An 18,864-nucleotide genomic window follows, 5' to 3' on the forward strand; every position below is an offset into this window, starting at 1 on the left:
AAAAGCACAGAATTAAATAATCCTTCTCTTTGTAACAAAGTTGTTATAAAGATACATTAGTACAGTACATTGTCTTAGACAATGAACTGCTGAATCAGAAACAGGAAAGTTAAAAATTAATGTAAAAAGCAAGTATGTGAGGTGCTGCAAAATACACGTATACTACCTATCACCAAAACGGAGTAGAGCGAAGAATATAGGTAATAACATATTTAGCTTTGAGATTGGAGGGGATGTGGGAAACCCTAAGAATTACAAACACATAAAACCAGCATTAGGTAAACTAGTTAAACTAGCAGACAAAAGAAGAATTTCTTAAGTTAAAACTGCCTCTGAAAAATAGGTCCATTCTTTGATGATTATCAAAAAAATGTTATCACAAGTAAACCACTTTCCAGGGTTAGGAACTAATGAGAAAGTATAGGGAGAAAGACTTCCGTACTTCTCGAGTAAACAGTAGGGCTAGTCAGATGTCCTGAAGACCAGTGCAAATACCAGCATTTTATAAATTGTCTTTGTGACCAAAAAAGAAAACCTTTTCATTTTCTCTTTTTCTACTTTCTAATTTTTCTGTCTTGCTTTCTATTTCTACAAATACATACTCATATCGATCACAAAAACATTGATGAATGCATAGGAAAAATAACTAGATGAACAGTGATATAGACAATGTGTATAGGTCCAAATATTCTGGTTAGTCGATAACAGAGAAAACAGGAAACAAAACACATTAGAAAAGAAAAAGTAATAATTTCCTAGCATGATGAGAGGAGAAAATCAGCGGTGAACAGTATTAAAAATGCGTATTTAAATAAGAAAGATCTGTTGATAGGTTCATATCAGCTGTAATTTAAACATTATTACCAGCTGCTCTTTGAACACCATAGCCAGGGACAGACCAAGAAGTAAGAAAACAAACTTTGGAAGGTGGCAGAACAGCCATAATGTGGCTTTGTAAGTCTTCTTTTAGAATATTTTTGTTGTGATCATTTTTATCTCTAAGCAAATTATAGATAAAATGAGATTCAGAGAAGAGTACTCAAACTGACGGATAAAGCAAAAGATTTCCATTTACAAGGTAAGAATAAACCCAGGAAAGTTTACAGGGCAGTCACACAGTGCTGTATCCCCTGTGAAGTTTTAAGTGTTTGCCAGTGTCGATACTGTGATCCCAAAGGGGACAAATAATTCTTTTGCCCAGGATGGCTCACTGGAGCCAGCAGGTGATTTTTACGCAAGAGGGTAGAGCTTAAGTAATGTCCTCGCACACATAAGAAGATTTCCTCTTCCTCCCCTTATAACACCTTATAGATCTGGATTTCAATGTGTTTCATATCAACAGCCAGAATAGCTGCTTTCCGTTGGATTGAAACTTGAACTTGATTCAAACCATCTCACCCCTCTTTCATGCCCCTCCAGGGTATGTAATTCCGCTTATCATCCTTTCCATCATCACCTTCTGGGATTTCCGCTATCGGAGAGTATTTCCAAACAGACAGATTTCAAACACTAAGGGACAATATCTAGGTCATGCCTCATTTTGACATTGTTCGGGCTCTTTACAAAAACATCGGTGATTTTATTTTTTAGTATGAGTCAAGAGTGTTTGATGGTACGATAGAAGAATAGCTTTTATGAAAGCGCAGTGCTCTTGGAGACTTTAATTACTATGGAAATAGGAACTCGGAAACGTACGGTATTAGACTAATCTGCATCAAGATACTCAGTTCTGATGGGTTATAGATATAGTCTGCAGCTACTACTGGAAACTCTCTGTAGAATGAGCCAATTTTGTTGGTGAATGCTCTCACCAACCCAGGTGGGCCATATGATTTCTTTCTGTTCAGAAAGTTACTATCCCTTAAGTCATTTGAGGGAATGGAAAGCCAGAATTAATGTCTAATTATGTTTAGTTTAGCCGGAGCATGCAAAATTCTTATCTCATTTACCAACCCACATGCAGTTACTATTCCCATAAGAGACACTAAAGAGAAATTAGAGCTTTTTGCGAATACCAGTCTAGAGAGTTTCACTTTACAGAAGTACTTCACAAAAACTCCTTTGTAACCACGATGGAAAAACTTAAGATTTTTTTCAATCACATCACAGCTCACTGACTGTAAAAGTTTTTGTTTTGGTTGGGGATTTTTTTTCCCTTTTTTTCAGCCTTTCTAGCATTGGCTATTAAGGCCTTCTCACTTTTTTATCGCTTTATAAGGAAAAAACAGCTCAGTTTATCTTTTGCTTATTTTCTGGAGCCTGCAGGAAGCCTCTGCCATCCTAAAGAAAGTCATACATAATAGAGCAGCTTTAGCCCAGTAAGCCAGTCTTTCCCAATTCATCAGTCAAAGTGTTATGCAAGTGGCCCCCTAAATTGATAAATTCCCACAGTGCCTGTTGACCCAGCTGCCAAGTGCTCATGCAGCAGGTGTTGTTTTCATGACCACCCTGACAGTAATACAAACTGTTTAGCAGTTGCATTGACCTCTTAGCTATTAACATTGATACAGGCTTCACGAGGGACTAGTTTTCAAACATGACAGAATTTCTTAAGACTAGAGGTCATGAACAAGTATACCATATAAGAATAAATTTGATATGCTGCTGAGTTTAAATCTTAAAAGCCGTGAGTTTTTTCCACGTTATTCCCATGTAGTAAATCTGGAGACAAGTAACGAGCTTTTGGCATCTCTCCCAGGACTGAAGGTATACTTTTTAATTTTAGAAGCTGTACCTGAAGAGATGCTATATTTATTCTATGACAAGTAGTAAATTTACTCTATGACAAGCAGTGAAGCAAAATTATATTTCCTTGACATTTTCCCTTATAAAGAAAAAAAACCCAAACAACCAATGCACAAATTTTGGTGATATACTTAAGCATCATTCTAATACCTCATATCTTGTGTGCAGTTCATTGAAGCTTAACATTCTTTCCGTTTATTTTGTACCACAATCAGGATTTCTACGGCCATGTCTCTTGTTCGAATTTGAGCATCCAGGAATTTTGTCTGGGTTTTTTCTCGCTTTAGTGGGAAAGCAGAGAATTTTGATATTGTGTCAAAGGCACGACGGAGGAATTGTTTTCGGTTCAGTACCATTGTATTACTCCTGAATTTGAGCCTCCATTTGCATTGATTTATGTGTGTCTGAGTTACAGGCTAGCGCATGTAGCAACTAAATTGCACTGTGCGTTTAGTGGAACGGTGAAGAGATGCACTAAAGCAAGCATGAAATCCTAAGCAGTTCCAGGATGAGTTTTAATCTAATAAAGCGTGCTAGACTTTTATATGCCTCTGAACCAACAGCAGAGGCTACTTTCTTATACCAGCTACAGTAAAGCAGCCAAAATTATTTTACACGTTTTACAGTCAAGAATTCCCAGCTCACTGCACACATCAGCGACGGGACCCAGCGAGGGCCCCAGCCCCCAGTACAACTTTTCCTCCATGTTCCATACGTTTAGAGTTGTTACACAGTTTCATGAAAGCATGTTTTAACAAGCAAGATATACTGTACTGTACTGTATATATGAACAGCTCTTTAAGATAACTAGAATTGTACAGACCGTATAAATAGTCATTATCAGCTACATTTTTGGCTGACTTTCTGCGGACCAAGTAGTGCTTACTGTAAGAGTAAGCAAGCTGTACCCTTTAGAGTTTTATAGATCGAGGGAGACAAGGAAAAAAATTCTCTCCAGCCCACAGAGTGGCTCCATCTATTCCCCTCCATTTTCCACGTCAAGAGACACAGCGAAGCACTAGTTATATAAACAAAATCAGAGGCTTGTCTAAGTGCTGGAAAGATCAAGTCCCAACAGTCAGTTTCGAGACTTTATGTTATCTTTGTGAGATTCCATCCAACTTGTGCTGAGCCTGAAAATTCCTCCCCCCCCGCCTTTAAAGCCTGAAGGATGCAAAGTGTAAGTATTGTGGGGCAGAGCCTTTCCCTTGATCCGTGTTGGTCCCGTAACGGCATTCAAATCCTGAGAAAGAAGCGTGGCTTTTCCCCTAGTACAACTAAGGAAAACCAGTAATTCTTCTCACACACAAGAAGGATTCTGCTGCAGCTGCATTTGTATTCCTCTTCTCCTAAGGCACTCTGCCAACCAGAATTTTTTCCATCTTTGTTTCTACTCCACCCCGCCATTAATAAATATTATGCGAGGCTGATGAGTGCAAGTTATTGATTGATGGTAGAATAAAAGGCAAGGTTATATTCACAAGTACCAAGAGCACTAGAAAACTTTAAATCATAAAAGTGACCAGCCATGCTTTGCTGGATACAAAAAAGTGTGATTTCTGCCTGCCTAATTAAATGCAAATAAAAAGAGAACCGTATATTCCAGGACTATCATAGATAAATAATTTACATCTATTAATAAAATAAACCATTATCTTCACAAATAAAATACCTCTGTGACTTATGAGGTCATTCTCTGCTAAAGATATGCCACTGGAGCCCTTTTCCAAGAGATGCTCCAGAAGCCTGAGGTTATGCTTCCCATTAAACAGAGTACTGTACTTGTGTTTGAGCAAGAAAAAGAGAAGACTCCCATTTAAAGTAACATGAAAGAAATGGGCTTTAACAGAGACAGATGAAGAAAGAATGTTGTCTCCTATGAAGCCAGCTATAGAGAAATCGACTCAAATTTAGATTTTTTTTTTTTTCCAGAGGCAAGAATTAGAACACAGACCTTTTTACTTTAAATTTGAACAAATCTCCACTGAAAACCTTATTGTTTTGTAGAACTGTTTCCAAACCGGTATTGCCTTTGAATCTTGCATGTAATTGTTAAGTGTAGGAACTTTCTTAACCAGATCATATGTAATGCACTTACTACTATAGAACTGGAATTTCTTCCAGGTCAAAAAAATAATGCATTATATTTAAAAGACAGCTGTGGAAATATGTAAACACAAAACCTTAAAGGGTTTCAAATACGCTGCACAAAAGGTGTCAAAAGATGTTTCAAAGCCCTTAAATAATACAGGACCTTAAGTCTGATTCTCAGAAGTGCTTTGGAAATCAGAACTTGGTGCTACACTGAAGATGCATCTACACATTCTTTCTGTCCTTAACATCTTCGGGGAACCAGTTCTCCTGTATGGATGTTTAAATAATCATGGTAGCAATTAAGACTGAGCAGAGAAAGTGCTACGGTGAAACAAACCAGTGAGCCTGTACTCTATTACTCTGTTTCAAAGAAAAATGCAAGAAACCCTGTAATGTACCATTAACAAGCTGCATGCCAAAATGTGGGGGCGAGGATGAGGGGGAAATGTAAGCCCAGTCAGCTAGTGAGGGACTTCTGTGACATTAGGTATGAGTGCTTATTTTTCTTAAAAAATATTTTTACCCTATCTAATATTACTTTGAATGGCCCCATTGTGCATAGAAATACCTTTTTAAAACCCTACCAGAACATGGACTTCATTGATATCTTAGAAGCCATGAGTTAAGCTAGTTAATTTTATTTTCTTTAGCTTAATTTTTTCCCTCAATGTTTCTTCTGATCTTGAAATGGGAGATAATCAAGAATGCTCAATTTTCCTCCTCTTTTTTTCTGCCACTGTTTTCTGCACCTCCATCATACCCCTTCTTTCTCAGACTCCAAAGACTATCCTTTTCTCCATACAGGAGTATCAATCTAGAATTTTAATATTTGACAGGTCAATCAGTGCACAAGTTGCTATTCCAGCTATTTGCATATTATTGGGGGTTTAATACTGATGTCAGTATAATGAACGAAGGTATTTTCTATTCTATCTCACACAATTTTGGTTTGGTTTGTTTGGATTCTAGCTGGACACTTAGCCAAGGTTTCTCTGAGCTTTTCACAAAACTATTAGAATCTTTGTCCTGCAAATTTGAAGCTTAGGAATGTATGGCAGTAGTTCAAATTATTTCCTTGAGAATGAATAATTTTCTATTTGCCACTAATTAACTTAATTTGCCATTACGCTCCCATTCAATTACTTGTTTAGGTTCTCCTGGGAGATCCTGATGTTCTTTTCTCAACTTATTCCTGGGCAGTCAAACCCACAGCAGAGACAAAACATGGTACCTGTACTGGGAACCTGTAGCCTTGTGATGATCCTATCGATCTCTAACTGCTGAACTCAAACAGCAAATAAAATAAGTGGTCAGCATGAGGACACACAGCTAAATTATAAAAAGAAAACAACAATAAACATCTAAAAAAGTATTGGAAGTGGTATCAACAGTTAGGGCACATTTAAGTAAAACACTTAAGTGTTTTACACACTTAACGCTACAGAAGGAACACTACAGTTCCTTCTTTGTTAAGGAAGATAACACTGTTTTCGTAAATAAAAAAAGCTACTGGACATGCAAAATATTTTGTAGAGGCTGACAGAAAGAATTGCATTACGTAAGGCTTGACACCAAGAAGCTCAACAAAAAAACAGTATCAGAAATATTTTAACTGAGCTGAACTAGAATTTCCTTCGTGCCGACATTTCTCAGAATCACCCACAAAACGGCTGAGGTTGGAAGGGACCTCTGGAGGTCACCTGGTCCAACCCCCCTGCTCAAGCAGGGCCACCGAGAGCCAGTTGCCCAGGACCATGTCCAGACAGCTTCTGAATATCTCCTAGGACGGAGACTTCACAACCTCTCTGGGCAACCTGTGCCAGTGCTCCGTCACCCTCATAGTGAAAAGGTCTTTCCTGATGTTCAGATGCTTAAATAAGCATCCGGAATGCGAATGCATAATACAAAGATGATTTCAGAAAAATATGGAAATAAAAAAAATCTGTAATGTCAAATTGAATTCGTAGACAGACGTAATACTTGCAGAAAATTATTATTCATGTCATAACGTGTGACATAAAACGTGCTCTTCAGATTACTCTTCCCAGCATACAATTGGAAATACAAATCAGCTAGAAAAGCAAAGAGACACCATCAGATTCTGGACTGAATTATATGACTGTTTATGCCCACTGAAGAAAACGCACACAAGCAGTAGAATTTAGCACGTCTAATAATGATATTATCTAGAGATATATGCTGCCTGCAATAAGCTCTTCAGCAAGCTGGTTTTGCCAGGTTCAGGCTTCAAGCATCCTCAAGGACTATAATTTAATCTTGTAGAAGATCTCTGAAGGCAGTTACATAAAAGAATAGCAAATCACACTGTATTTTTCTGTAATGCAACAAATCATCTTTATGTGTATTGGTGTTTTTAGAAAAAAAGCAATCCCCTTAGAACACAGATTTCTCCCACTGAAAATACCATAAAAGAGAATCAGGTCTTTACTAAAAAACCAAAGTTTTTCTTGTTGACCTCAACTTTTAACTGTCTGCTTGCTTCGTATATTTTTATTCAGGCCTTTAGTCCCTGAAGAATGCAGAAGAACAGCCCAGTCTGCACAGATACTGACATCTGAATGCTCAAGGCATTGTCGGAACGGGCACTGCACTCCCACAGGAAAATGCTGCTGTAATCAAGGCTGGGAAGGAGAGTTCTGCAGAACTGGTTTGTATATAGATTCATAGCAACAAGTGAAAAAAGCAGGGACATGTCATAATTTGCTTTTAAGTATTTGCTGAGACAAATTTTCAATATGTGTCATTGACCATCACTTCTAAGACAACATTAAAAAAATATTGATCTCATAAGTTGTAGGAGAACAATAAGTCTTTAGATGAGTGCAACAGTTAAAACATCTAATCCAATGTGAACCATTACAGAATGCAATTAATAGCATAAATATGACAGACAACAGTATTCTTTTTTTTTCTTTTTCACCAAGATTGTAAAATGAAAGTAAAAGCAATCAATACATGTTCCGTGTTTGGACATTCAGTTTTCACCTGCAGTATTATCATTGTCAGTGTCAAATTGGAGTACCTTGTCAGGAAATATGATAAATCAGACCTGCAGGTCATTATTGCAGATTTTGCACTTCGCTAATTTAATGCAAATACTTTAATTTTGATCCTACAAAATAAAATGGCTCCAGTTTGCTAAAGAGAATTCTATGCACAACTTATCACAGAGCAGCTAATAATCAGAACGTTATTCTAATCCATCGTTAATCGCGGTGCTTTTATTAAGTCCTATCTTGTTGCCGTGGCATCTCTTTTAAAAGTCATTTGAAAAAGTGACCGTGATCAAACTACATGTTGGGTATGCCACCAAAGGGGTGAGACGAATGAACCTGGAGTGCCCCAGCTGTGCTGTCCCTCTCTCACAGAGACTGTGGTTATGTCTGAGCTGTAAAACTCTGGCCCATGCAGATCTTCCAGACCAAGCCTGGGTGCCAGTACCAGGAGGTGCTATTAGTGCACCAGCAGAGTCTGCTGACTGAGCCTATCCACTCAGCGAGTTTCCCAGATGCCTATACAAAGAGATAAGGTTAACATAATGGCTGCAGAACTCAAAAGAGGAAAAGAATCAGAGTAAGACAAAGCAAGGACCACACATTGGACCAGGGATAATTCAGGTTGGAAGAGCACTCAGGAGGGCCCTGCTGAAGCAGGGTCAGCTACAAGGTCCTTATAGCCCAGAGTGTAAATATCGGCAACCTCTGGCTTTTTAGTGGTGAGCAGGAGTGACTTCGTTTGGAATGAGATGAAATGAAAGAAATCACTAATGATGTATCTTACTGGAAAAGTTCATGAGCTAAACATCATACACCCATGCAACAAAAGCAGGTTGGAGAAATGTATGAGGTAATCTGGCCAAATAGCCCAACTCCAATTGTCAGTCAGAGATTTCCTACATTTAGAGAATGAGGCCCATTCTACAGCCCTTGTCCAAGTGGAACTTAAAGTAAAAAACATCTCCAGTGTGAACATAAATGCGTCTTGAATAATCTGTTTTGTTTAAAAAATTACAGCTCTATGATAGATAATTTCATATTACAAGAAATGTACAAGAAAGCTACAGAAAATATTTAGACTAAGGATCTTTCTTCCCTATATGCCATGCAGCACTTAACAGAGATGTTCTAGGTTGGACCTCAAGCTGCTATTATAATTAAAATAAGAAAAATTACCTTACGAGGCATCAGTTTCCTCCTAGGGTAATTAAGAAACTCATTAATAAAATCAAGAAACCTGTTTTTATATAATGCATTATCAATTTCTGTAAATCAATATTATAGCTTTATTGTAATAGATAACATTAAATAGCAAAATGCCTGCAAAAAGTAAGATACATTATATTTATCACAGTGCTGTGACTCTACCACAGCAGAAAATACTTCCCCAGCTAAAGTTACTGATTGTTAGTTTTGCTAACATTGGCTATAATCTAAAATTGCATTTATAGTTGGAAAACTTAAGCAAGTTGATTAACGTGGAACTCTATAGGTAAATCGTCAGGCATCTGCTAAAAAGAGAGGGGAAAAACTGAACCTTAACTATCTGCTAAAAGCTGTCAAAAAATACTCTGGTTCTTTTTTTTTTTCTAAAGGGAATTCAATTTTGTTCCAAGCGTAAGTTATGCAAGACCCAAAGGAGGGCATCTCTGTGGTCAATGTAGTCTGCTCTGCTAAGAAAAGCATGTAGTGCAGGACCCCGCATGTAGAAAGGAGTCTACCTGAGATTCGGTACTTGCTGGCTTGGAGATGGCCAGGTGCTAAAATGTCTCACCAATTTCAGGACTCTGTTCTCCCATGAGAAATGGGATGAGGCAGGCCACCACTGTTTAAAGATCTAGATGTGCTGTATGTCTTGTTTCCAAATGATCAGACATTTGCAGCCTAAAGTCTTTTGACATGGGTGTTCCGTGCACTGCAAAATGAAGCATGAATACGGGAATTGGACATTTTCAAAAATCTGCTATTTGAGTTTCAGTCTGTGCTGGGTGACGTCCTCTCAGACGTACAAAATTACTTCCTCCCCCTAATATTCTAAAACTTTCAAAAATATGGTTTCCAAACTTATAACATTTCAATCTTTCTATTTTGTTTTTATGTGCTTTACCATTGTAAGTTTATAAAAGTTCTTAGTGAATGCGTACTGTATCTTTTCGGTTTGTGATGTTCTAAACAAACTAGAAAACCGCTGTTTTTTTACCCACAGCAAAATGTGACCCAGCCTGTCGACATGGAGGTGTCTGTGTAAGGCCTAATAAATGCTTATGTAAAAAAGGCTATCTCGGCCCCCAGTGCGAACAAGTGGATAGAAACATCCGAAGAGTGACAAGGGCAGGTATTCTTGATCAGATCCTAGACATGACATCCTATTTGCTGGATCTAACCAGCTATATTGTATAGTTTCTGGGACTATTTGGAAACTACACTTTCAACGGGCATTTGTTTTGAATCCTGTCATTTTTAAAAGACTGCTATCCTGCAACAAATACCGGTGATTTGATTTACTTTATTAATTTAAATATAATATCCACAACTGTGCAGATAAATTCTTTGTATGTGTGTAAATATTTCTGTATGTCTCCACAGACGTACCGATGTCCAATACGTGCACACATACACATGCACGCACTATCACAAACACAGTGTTACAGCTAGTGGAATTTTTTTTTAATATTTATTTCTTCATGAGAAATAGTTTACGAAGTAATTCCACTGTAAACCACATTTTTGTCAAAGGACTTTCGTGATGTCTTAATGGATTCTTTGACATCCCAGAAATCTCATGTCTGTACCTATCTGATTATAGCAATAAGAGCGCAGTTTTCAAACATCGCTGTATAAACTGCTGGACTTAATAAAATCCAGTTGTAACAGTTTCTAAGGTGAATTGAACTACATCATCAGACAATATTTCAAACTCCTTAATGCATTCCTATCTAGGCAATTCATTGTAAGACTGTAACCTTCACCTTCATCAATGTAACTCTATTACAGAATGTTACGCATTTCTTTATCTAGCATAGATGCAAAAATCTGGTTATCGCAGCTTAATATCAAGATTGTTTCAAGTGTTTAATAATTAAATTATATTCGCATATTTCAAAACCAGTCATCCTAGAAGGTCTGCTTTTTATCATATATTTTATTTAACGATGGGCACTGGGTTCATGTTACATATTTATATTATTTTATTTTATTTTTATAATATAGACATCACCTAGATGAGACAGCTTTACCATGTCCTGTAAAATACTAAAGTTACATTTTTCACCAACTTAATTGGAAAGACGGGGAAAGAGAGAGCAAACACACTCTTTAATGTGTTGTGGATCTAATCTAGAAATGTATCCTTGTGTCAACTTGTATTCATTTACGACGGATGAAAAACACAACCGCCAACCAATCATAATAAAATTCCAGCATATGTTAAAAGCGTTCATAAAGCGATTTTCACTGTAACAGGATGGGCCAGGTTATACATGAGTAGACTCCTGCCGATTTCACACTGAATGGAACGTCCCTGGATAAGAGCTCGCGTGAGCACGTGTTGGCTGTGTAAGATGTCACTTGTACAAAACCTATAACGATTCTTGCCAAATGTGGTTCTAAATGTAAATGTTCCTTGAAGAGCTAACATAAAATTGAGTCTTTGTAAATGTATTAATAAATATGGTGTACATGCTACAGTCAGGTTTTCTAAAGTATTAATAGTCTAATTAGATGTATCTTCAGAACTGGTGCCCTCTTATCTCCAGCTCTAGGGCATTATTGACAGTTTCTTCGCTCAGTACTTACCCACTATCATATTGCCTTTGCGCTACCTGGCTTTTATAAAATCTTGCCTGTGAAAAGAAAGTAGAGTAGCCACAGTATGCACATCCTATGGTTCTTATCAGCAGCTGCCCATGCATCAAGGATTTACAACACTTTAGGCAATAAGATCTAAAAAACTTTAGCCATGTTACTCTCCAGTAGCAAAATTACCTCTCCGGGGCAGTGACATGCAACAAATTTTCCTTTACAGAAAGTTATCAGTCCTCGTTTAGTAAGTTTTAAATCTGAAAGTACAGCATGATTGATAACTTGCATTTCTCTGTCTTACACATTCCAGCTCAGAGGAACAGAAAATTACATTTGCCTTCCATATATGTTTGCTTGGGTTTCGAGTGACCTCATGCCAAATGGAAATTGGTTGAGAAATCTTGGTTAAGTGCTCGGCGAACAATGGTCTGCATTAAAAAGTGCATGCATAATTTTGCACAATGTAGATTCAACTGACAGTCCATTGAAAGACGTCTCGGGATTAAATGAGCATGAAGACCAAATTGCCCTCTCACCCCAGAAAAGGGTGGTCCCTTATAGTCACACGAACACTTCATTGGCTAAGCAGTGTGACCAATCTTAAAATGAACCCTTCGGTAGCATCTGTAGGTTAATAGCAGCTCTTTGTCTCCGCTGCTTTCTGCCTTTAGTCTTTTCCCTGAATTCCACCACAAAAAGTTTTACAATTAAAAAATGTCCTGACAACCATTTTTGTAAATTGACCTTAGCATCTAATCTTTCCTTATTCAACGTGGGTGACAAAAATGTGAACTTCTCATGAATGAGCCAGCTGTCTAAATCTGTCAAATAGCGCAGTTTTATTACACTCTTCATAATCGGCAAAGCAAGAAAGTTGCTGAAGTATTTTAGCAACATTAAAATATCTGACAGAGATAACAACTTTAACACTTTCTTTAATGAAATATATTTAAAAATAAACCCAACTTTAATTCCACTGTGACACATTATCTTCAACAACCAGCTGGGGAGATGTGATAGTTCTTTTCTCACGGCTTAGTTCCTGGAGACTCAAAAAATACCACGGATGGAACCTAAATTGAAGATCCGCAGCCATATATATGCCATAGTCATGTAGAGAAGGGATAACAATGATCTTAGAGTTTTGATCTTAATAATAAAGGCAATTCAGTTTGCTAGTGAAATCAGAAAATAAACCTCCAGTAAAAGCTAAGAATTAGATCCAGGCCTCATTCAAATCAATGGCAAAAAACTCACATCGGCTGTGCTGCACCCAGAAAATCACTTTCAAAATTTAAGCAAAATACTGCAGTTTATTTTATTTTTAGAAATACTTATTCCATCCAAACTTCAAAATTAAGAAGTAATCTAAGTGAACGTTAGAGGGAGAGGGGAGATAGTTTCTGGAAAGTGTTTTGCTTCCTTTTTAAATCATCTTTTATATTATGTGAAAGCAAGCATCTGCGTTAAGCCCACATGGGTACATAGGAAGTCCCAGTGGAAAAGAAGTATTCTCAAAAAAAGAGACAAAAAAATCCTAGCTGCTTATTTATCAAAAGAAATTATACTATTAAAAAGAGTGAGTAAACCCCAGGCCCAGCCACCCAAGATGCTAATATAAAAAGGGCAACTGCAGTAATTGCCCTGAGAATTGGCATACAAAAAAAAAAAAAAAAAAGGTCTGTAGAAAGCCTGTTGCCAGTTAGGTCATTCTGCAGCCATTCTCACACAACCTCCGAGAGTGCCCCAGAATAAAACTGAGCTTATAAATGAAACTAGATAAATGAGGCAATTAGATAAGGGCCTCCAGAAGGGATTTTATGTATGTGTTCAAGTTGCCTCTGTCTCTGTCTCTCTCTCCCCTAATCTTTTATTCCATTCATTTCTTCCTTTATTCAGAGATACTGCCTCTCTGTTCCCAACACATTGTACGTTTCAAGCTTTCTACCGTTAAAAGAGAACAATCATACCTGTTGCAAGAAAATGTAACTTTATTCCTGATGTCTGCTAGTTTTCAACCCTCATTTTATTCTTTTGGGACAGAAAACCTTCATCTTTCTCTTTTTAAATGCCACTGGTCAGAAAAAAGGCATATTATTGGAATACAAGGAGAAACTTCTTTACTCCACAGATAAGTAGGGAGACAAAAAGATGTTATGTAAAATTAGCTCCAAATTGTTTCACTCTATTTCAGAAAAACAGTAAACTCCTTTTTCTAATGCGTCCAGTAAGAAATATTAACTGAAACCCTCCCCCTCAAGAAAATAAATGAATTTCTTCCGTTAACAGCTGGGGACACAGATGCAAACCCTTTGTACCTTTAAATCCTCACAGGTTATTCTACTTCATGCAAACAAAGTGTAAGTTCGGTATAAATAAGCGTATAAATTCTATATTGCCAACAGGACACCTCTGTTTATCTCCTCCTTTCATTCACTTCTCCACAATTTGGCTTTGCAGCTCCTTCCTTTCTAGAACCACAGCAAAGGTCAATAATCCCGGGTGGCCGCAGGCAATGCTTATTATTTTTGAAACTGTGCATCAAAGAGGCTTCCCAGCACGGTGAGGGTTTTTTTTTTTAATCTTTGCTCATTCCACAGAACTTTGCTATTTTATATTTGCCTTCTAATACTGTACCTTAGCTGACATTTACAGTTCAGGAGTAGCAGCCTCAAGCAGCTCAGGCTCAGGCTGCAAAGCTCAGCCACAGACAGACCGAAGCTGGAGGAAGGGAGAAAGCACTCGGTTGCTCTACAGTCACTACGCTTATCAAATTTACCGATCGCAATCCAATGATCAGATGCTTCAAGTAAAAAGCAGAATGATAATCCCAGGATGATGAAATGTTGCTTTTCAGTATATTTCGCCTTCTCTAATTTGGGGTTAGAAATGAGGACCTTTTCGTGTACAAATATGCAAAACGGATATTCTGAATACGTGAACAAATAATTTTTCACAGGTGTAAACTCCCACTAAGGTGAAAATAAATATTCATATATATAATTCTACTTGCATCCATGAAATAGGTATTTATAAGATTGGGTCTACACAGAAAAAACAACTCCAAGGACACCCTGCTCTGCTTATTTTTAATTATGTAAATTCTTTAAAAGACATTAATGGATTTTAGTGTACAATCCTTTAGTTTAACTGTGTATCAGTTTAATTAGTATTTTGATCTTCTGTCCACCTTAAAAGGTGATCTTTGTCCCAGAAAAAAACAGAAGGGAGTCATGAAATTAGTAAAAACAATTTTTTCCCATTTTACAATATTAAAAATTGGGCAATTTTTTTTAATTATTTTTAAAAAAATAACTAAGAATCTCACAAAAAAGGCAGCCAACCTTTAAATTTATTCTAATCCAAATTTGCAGAAAACACATACCTAATAATCTGGGTTCTGGCTACAAAAAACTGATAAATATTTCTATAAACAGTTGCAGGGCAAAATGTTGTAGAAACATTGAAAAAAGTTAAGACTGTTTTGCTAAAGCATTTGTTGTTTTCAACAGCAGAGAAATTCAGTGAAATAAGACACAGGTACTTTTTAGGAGATAGGTGTGAAACAGCAGAAGCCACCTGAAAGCTTAGCACGGGATTACTTTAATCTTTGAGGGCCTGACTCGAAGTCCATTGATGTCAACCAAAAATCTCCTGTTGACTTCATTAGTTATAGGATTAAGTCCTTAAAAGATATCCACTTAGCTGGCAGAAGATCTTAACTTCAGACATCAGTGCACACATGACCTCTCTCTGTCTGCATCTGCAGTCACCAGACACACCGAGGTTTTCTGGAATAAGACTGCAGATTCAGCCTGGCACGAAGCCCTTCCGTACGCACATCCAACTTAAAGCCGTACGGAGCATACCCAGTCCTCTTGGGTTTCCTTATAGGCATTGCCAACAGCCACACAAGGGGGCTATTAAATCTGCCAGACTTCTTGATACTTCTTTAAAAATGTTGAGCAATTAGCTCACATTTTTTTCTCTTTCACACATATATATATGCATGCTTATTTCAAATACGTAAGCATATGCCACTAAGCAGGAAAATAATTAAAATACCAAGTCAGCGGCCCCATTTTATGAAATAGCCATAGTAAGACAGGGCCCAAAGTTGCCCCCACAGATGCTCACAAAGATCCACAGAAGCGTTCCCTCAACTGGTTTGAGTCCAGTATTGCAAAGGCTGCACGGCACTAAGCAGCGTTAGGCACATTTTCAAACCTTTCTTCCTGTATTTAATAGGGACGGTGTAATATTTCAATCAAGAGTATATCCTAATCCAAGAAGTTGTTGTTGTCACCCTTACCAATGAAACTGAAAGCGACAAGACTCCTCAGTACTGAAATGACAGGTGTAAGTGATTCCGGGCTGGCACGTGAGGAGGCATTCTACAGATGCGTGCTAGGCAAAGGGATAGCTGCTCGCCTTTCTACTCATTGATTTCAATTACGACTCTGCACACAGAATTTATCGCGCTATCAAACATCAAACAATCAGCATCAAACAATCTTAGCACAGCAATTAATTCTGCATAGATTTCCACTGGGCAGACTGACTAATCAGATAGTATTACTAATGCCTTATCTCGGAAAAGAGAAACATTACTATTTTATAGCACTGTACAAGTGGTTCGACTCACACATCAACCTTTTTCCTTCAGTTCACTTACGAGTTATTAATAATTACTAATTTGGTCAGTAGAGCAGCAAAGGATTACCATGTTGTCCCATAACCCAAAGAAAACTCCCATAGGCTTCCATAGGAAATTTTCCTTCACATTATTCTGTACAGTTTGTTTTGAAAGCCAAGTGGCACACCTGCTTACCAGAGCTCTCGGTACTGAAAATATACCATTCTAGTGATCATTTCATACTATAGGAATTCACAAAAAATTAATATTCTGTGTTATGTACATTTAATGTGTGTCTTTACCTATTGTCTACTGTACACACGCTGGCTTCCACAATCAAAAATGTCAGAACTTATTGCTAAGAATGTGCACAAACAGCAAGCTGCCGTATTGGAGAAGCGTTTTATTTCTACTGATAAAAACCAACTTTCCATGTGTTCTAAGCGATCGATAGGGTCCACATGTATCATATAGTTAAGTTCCTTTTACAGTCTATGAGATTTTCCCAGTTATATTCATTTTGCAATGAAAACAGAAGTGAAAAGATATTTAAATGAAAAATTGCTTAAATTCCCAGGAAATTTCAGAAAGAAGGCGCCAGCTCAAGCACGTGAATATACGAGTGGCTGCGTTCACAATATTCTCAGGTGGAAAGAAGGCAGAGAGAGGTGGCTGTTTTGGAGAGGGTTTTTTTATGTAGGATGCATTTTGCTGTAGGACAAAAAGGTGGTTTGCATCACAAGGCAGTAACAAAAAAATCCCATTTTCCGAATGTTCCTAGGAGGAGCTGCTGAAAGGAAAATGTTACAGGCAGAGTCAAAAGCGGTGTGCAGAATGAACTTAATTCATATCAAGATATACTGAGACCAGAAACCATCTGGTATTAGGTCACCAGATGTATCTTGTAGTGATCTCCATTAATACCAGAAGCAGTAACCCTACCCTGTGAATTACCCAGAAATGCTATTAGCCGTCCCCCACAAAATATACTGCAGAATTAAAACTTCAATTCCCTTTTGAGAATGATTAGATTGTAATGGGAGCCAAGGAGAAAAGGAAATAACAAAATTCTGTCACTTGAGAACTTTACTGTTGTGCTATTCCTCTGTTCAATTAGTTTTATTTTATAGTAGCTGTCAGGTACTGTATGTACATTTGAAATGTGGGAAAATAGCTTAGAAAATATCATTCAAACTATGTTTAAGTATCTTCTATAAACTGTATTATACTACTAAGCATATACAAGCACCAATCTAGCAGAGCACTGGAGCACACAAGTAATTTTAAGCATATGAGCCTCACTGAAGTCATGTGCTTAATGTTATTAATATAATTAAGTGCTTTCTTGGTTTGAGACCTTACAAGTCTTTGCAAGTCTACCTACATAGACTACATATGCTATATGTGTATTTCTTTTTAGGGAGACAGCACGGCTGAAATTCACACCAAGAGAATTCAGTTACCGTCTGTCACAAATTCTATATAACCTGAAATAATTGCATCTTTGTGCCTCCACTTTCCATCTGAAAATTAGTGAAATCAATCCTTGTAAAGCGCTTTGAGCTCTTCAAATGAAAAGTGCTATAAAAAGTACAAATTATTATTATATTATTGAACACCATGTATGTATACACACTATTATGTAATATATAATATATGTATAATGCATATAAATTCTAACAAATGTATTTGTGTAATATCTGAGAAATGGAACAGTTGTATCTGGAAGTGATAAATGCATAGAGTTGGATTTATTGTTAATCTGTGGATTTAATGATTTTTTTTAGACAAAAGGATGTTTAAGTGTATAATTGCTTTTCTTAATTTAATATATTTATGTAAATGCATGCCTGAAGTTCTGGATAGATAGTTATTCTGTGTCGCTTAAGCTAATAAAATATATTAAACTTTATCTTACTATATAAGGTATACCTGCTGCTTTAAATCTTTTTTTTTTGTTTTTAATATTTTTGTTATGACCAAATGCATAATTTAAAATTCATGAAATTTTAGTTTTAATCGGCTTTGATCTTTGCAGTAAAAGCAAAAAGCCAGCATTTTATATATTCTTTTAAATGTACACTAGTTTTATTTATATAAATTCTAAGATGCTTTCATAAAATGTGACTGAACACTGCTATTATTTTTGGAATGGGAAGTTTGGAATGGGGTTTCCTGTTTGCTTCTGGATAAATGAGAGTGAAAATTAAGCCCTCCCTACTGAAAAGATACCTGTTTCGTTGCAAGCAATACGAGAAGGCACACACAGCCTCAACACGGGGATTTCACGTACAGGCTTTTCAAGAATAGATTCAAGGAATTAGTTCAGTAACGGTGGGAGAAACATCGGGGGTCATTTCTTTGTTTCATTTATTTAATATCTTCAGAGAAGCATGTCATCAAATCAACATATGTTAAATTCAGATGTACCATTTCCAGTGTTTTAAATAAGGGCTATAAAAAAAAAAGGATGCAGCGTGGAATTTTTTCCATTTCTCCCCACCTTAAGTAACAGGTTCTGTTCCATTGAAATCAACACCTAAGCATATACGTGGGAGCAGGGCCAACTCA

At 37.0% G+C, this 18,864-nt stretch overlaps 1 protein-coding gene across 1 annotated transcript in view; it reads left to right on the top strand.

Moving 5' to 3' along the window:
- Positions 1-18,224, top strand: part of HHIP (hedgehog interacting protein) — an 82,663-nt gene extending 64,439 nt beyond the window's left edge. Inside the window, exons 12-13 of the mRNA XM_054203703.1 lie at positions 7,359-7,507; positions 10,063-18,224. Coding sequence (XP_054059678.1) covers positions 7,359-7,507; positions 10,063-10,256 — 343 coding nt within the window. The 3' untranslated portion in view covers positions 10,257-18,224. The remainder of the gene's footprint in view (positions 1-7,358; positions 7,508-10,062) is intronic.
- Positions 18,225-18,864: the final 640 nt, after the last annotated feature.

This window comes from Rissa tridactyla, chromosome 5, assembly GCF_028500815.1.
Source record: "Rissa tridactyla isolate bRisTri1 chromosome 5, bRisTri1.patW.cur.20221130, whole genome shotgun sequence".
In the NCBI taxonomy this organism is placed as follows: domain Eukaryota; kingdom Metazoa; phylum Chordata; class Aves; order Charadriiformes; family Laridae; genus Rissa; species Rissa tridactyla.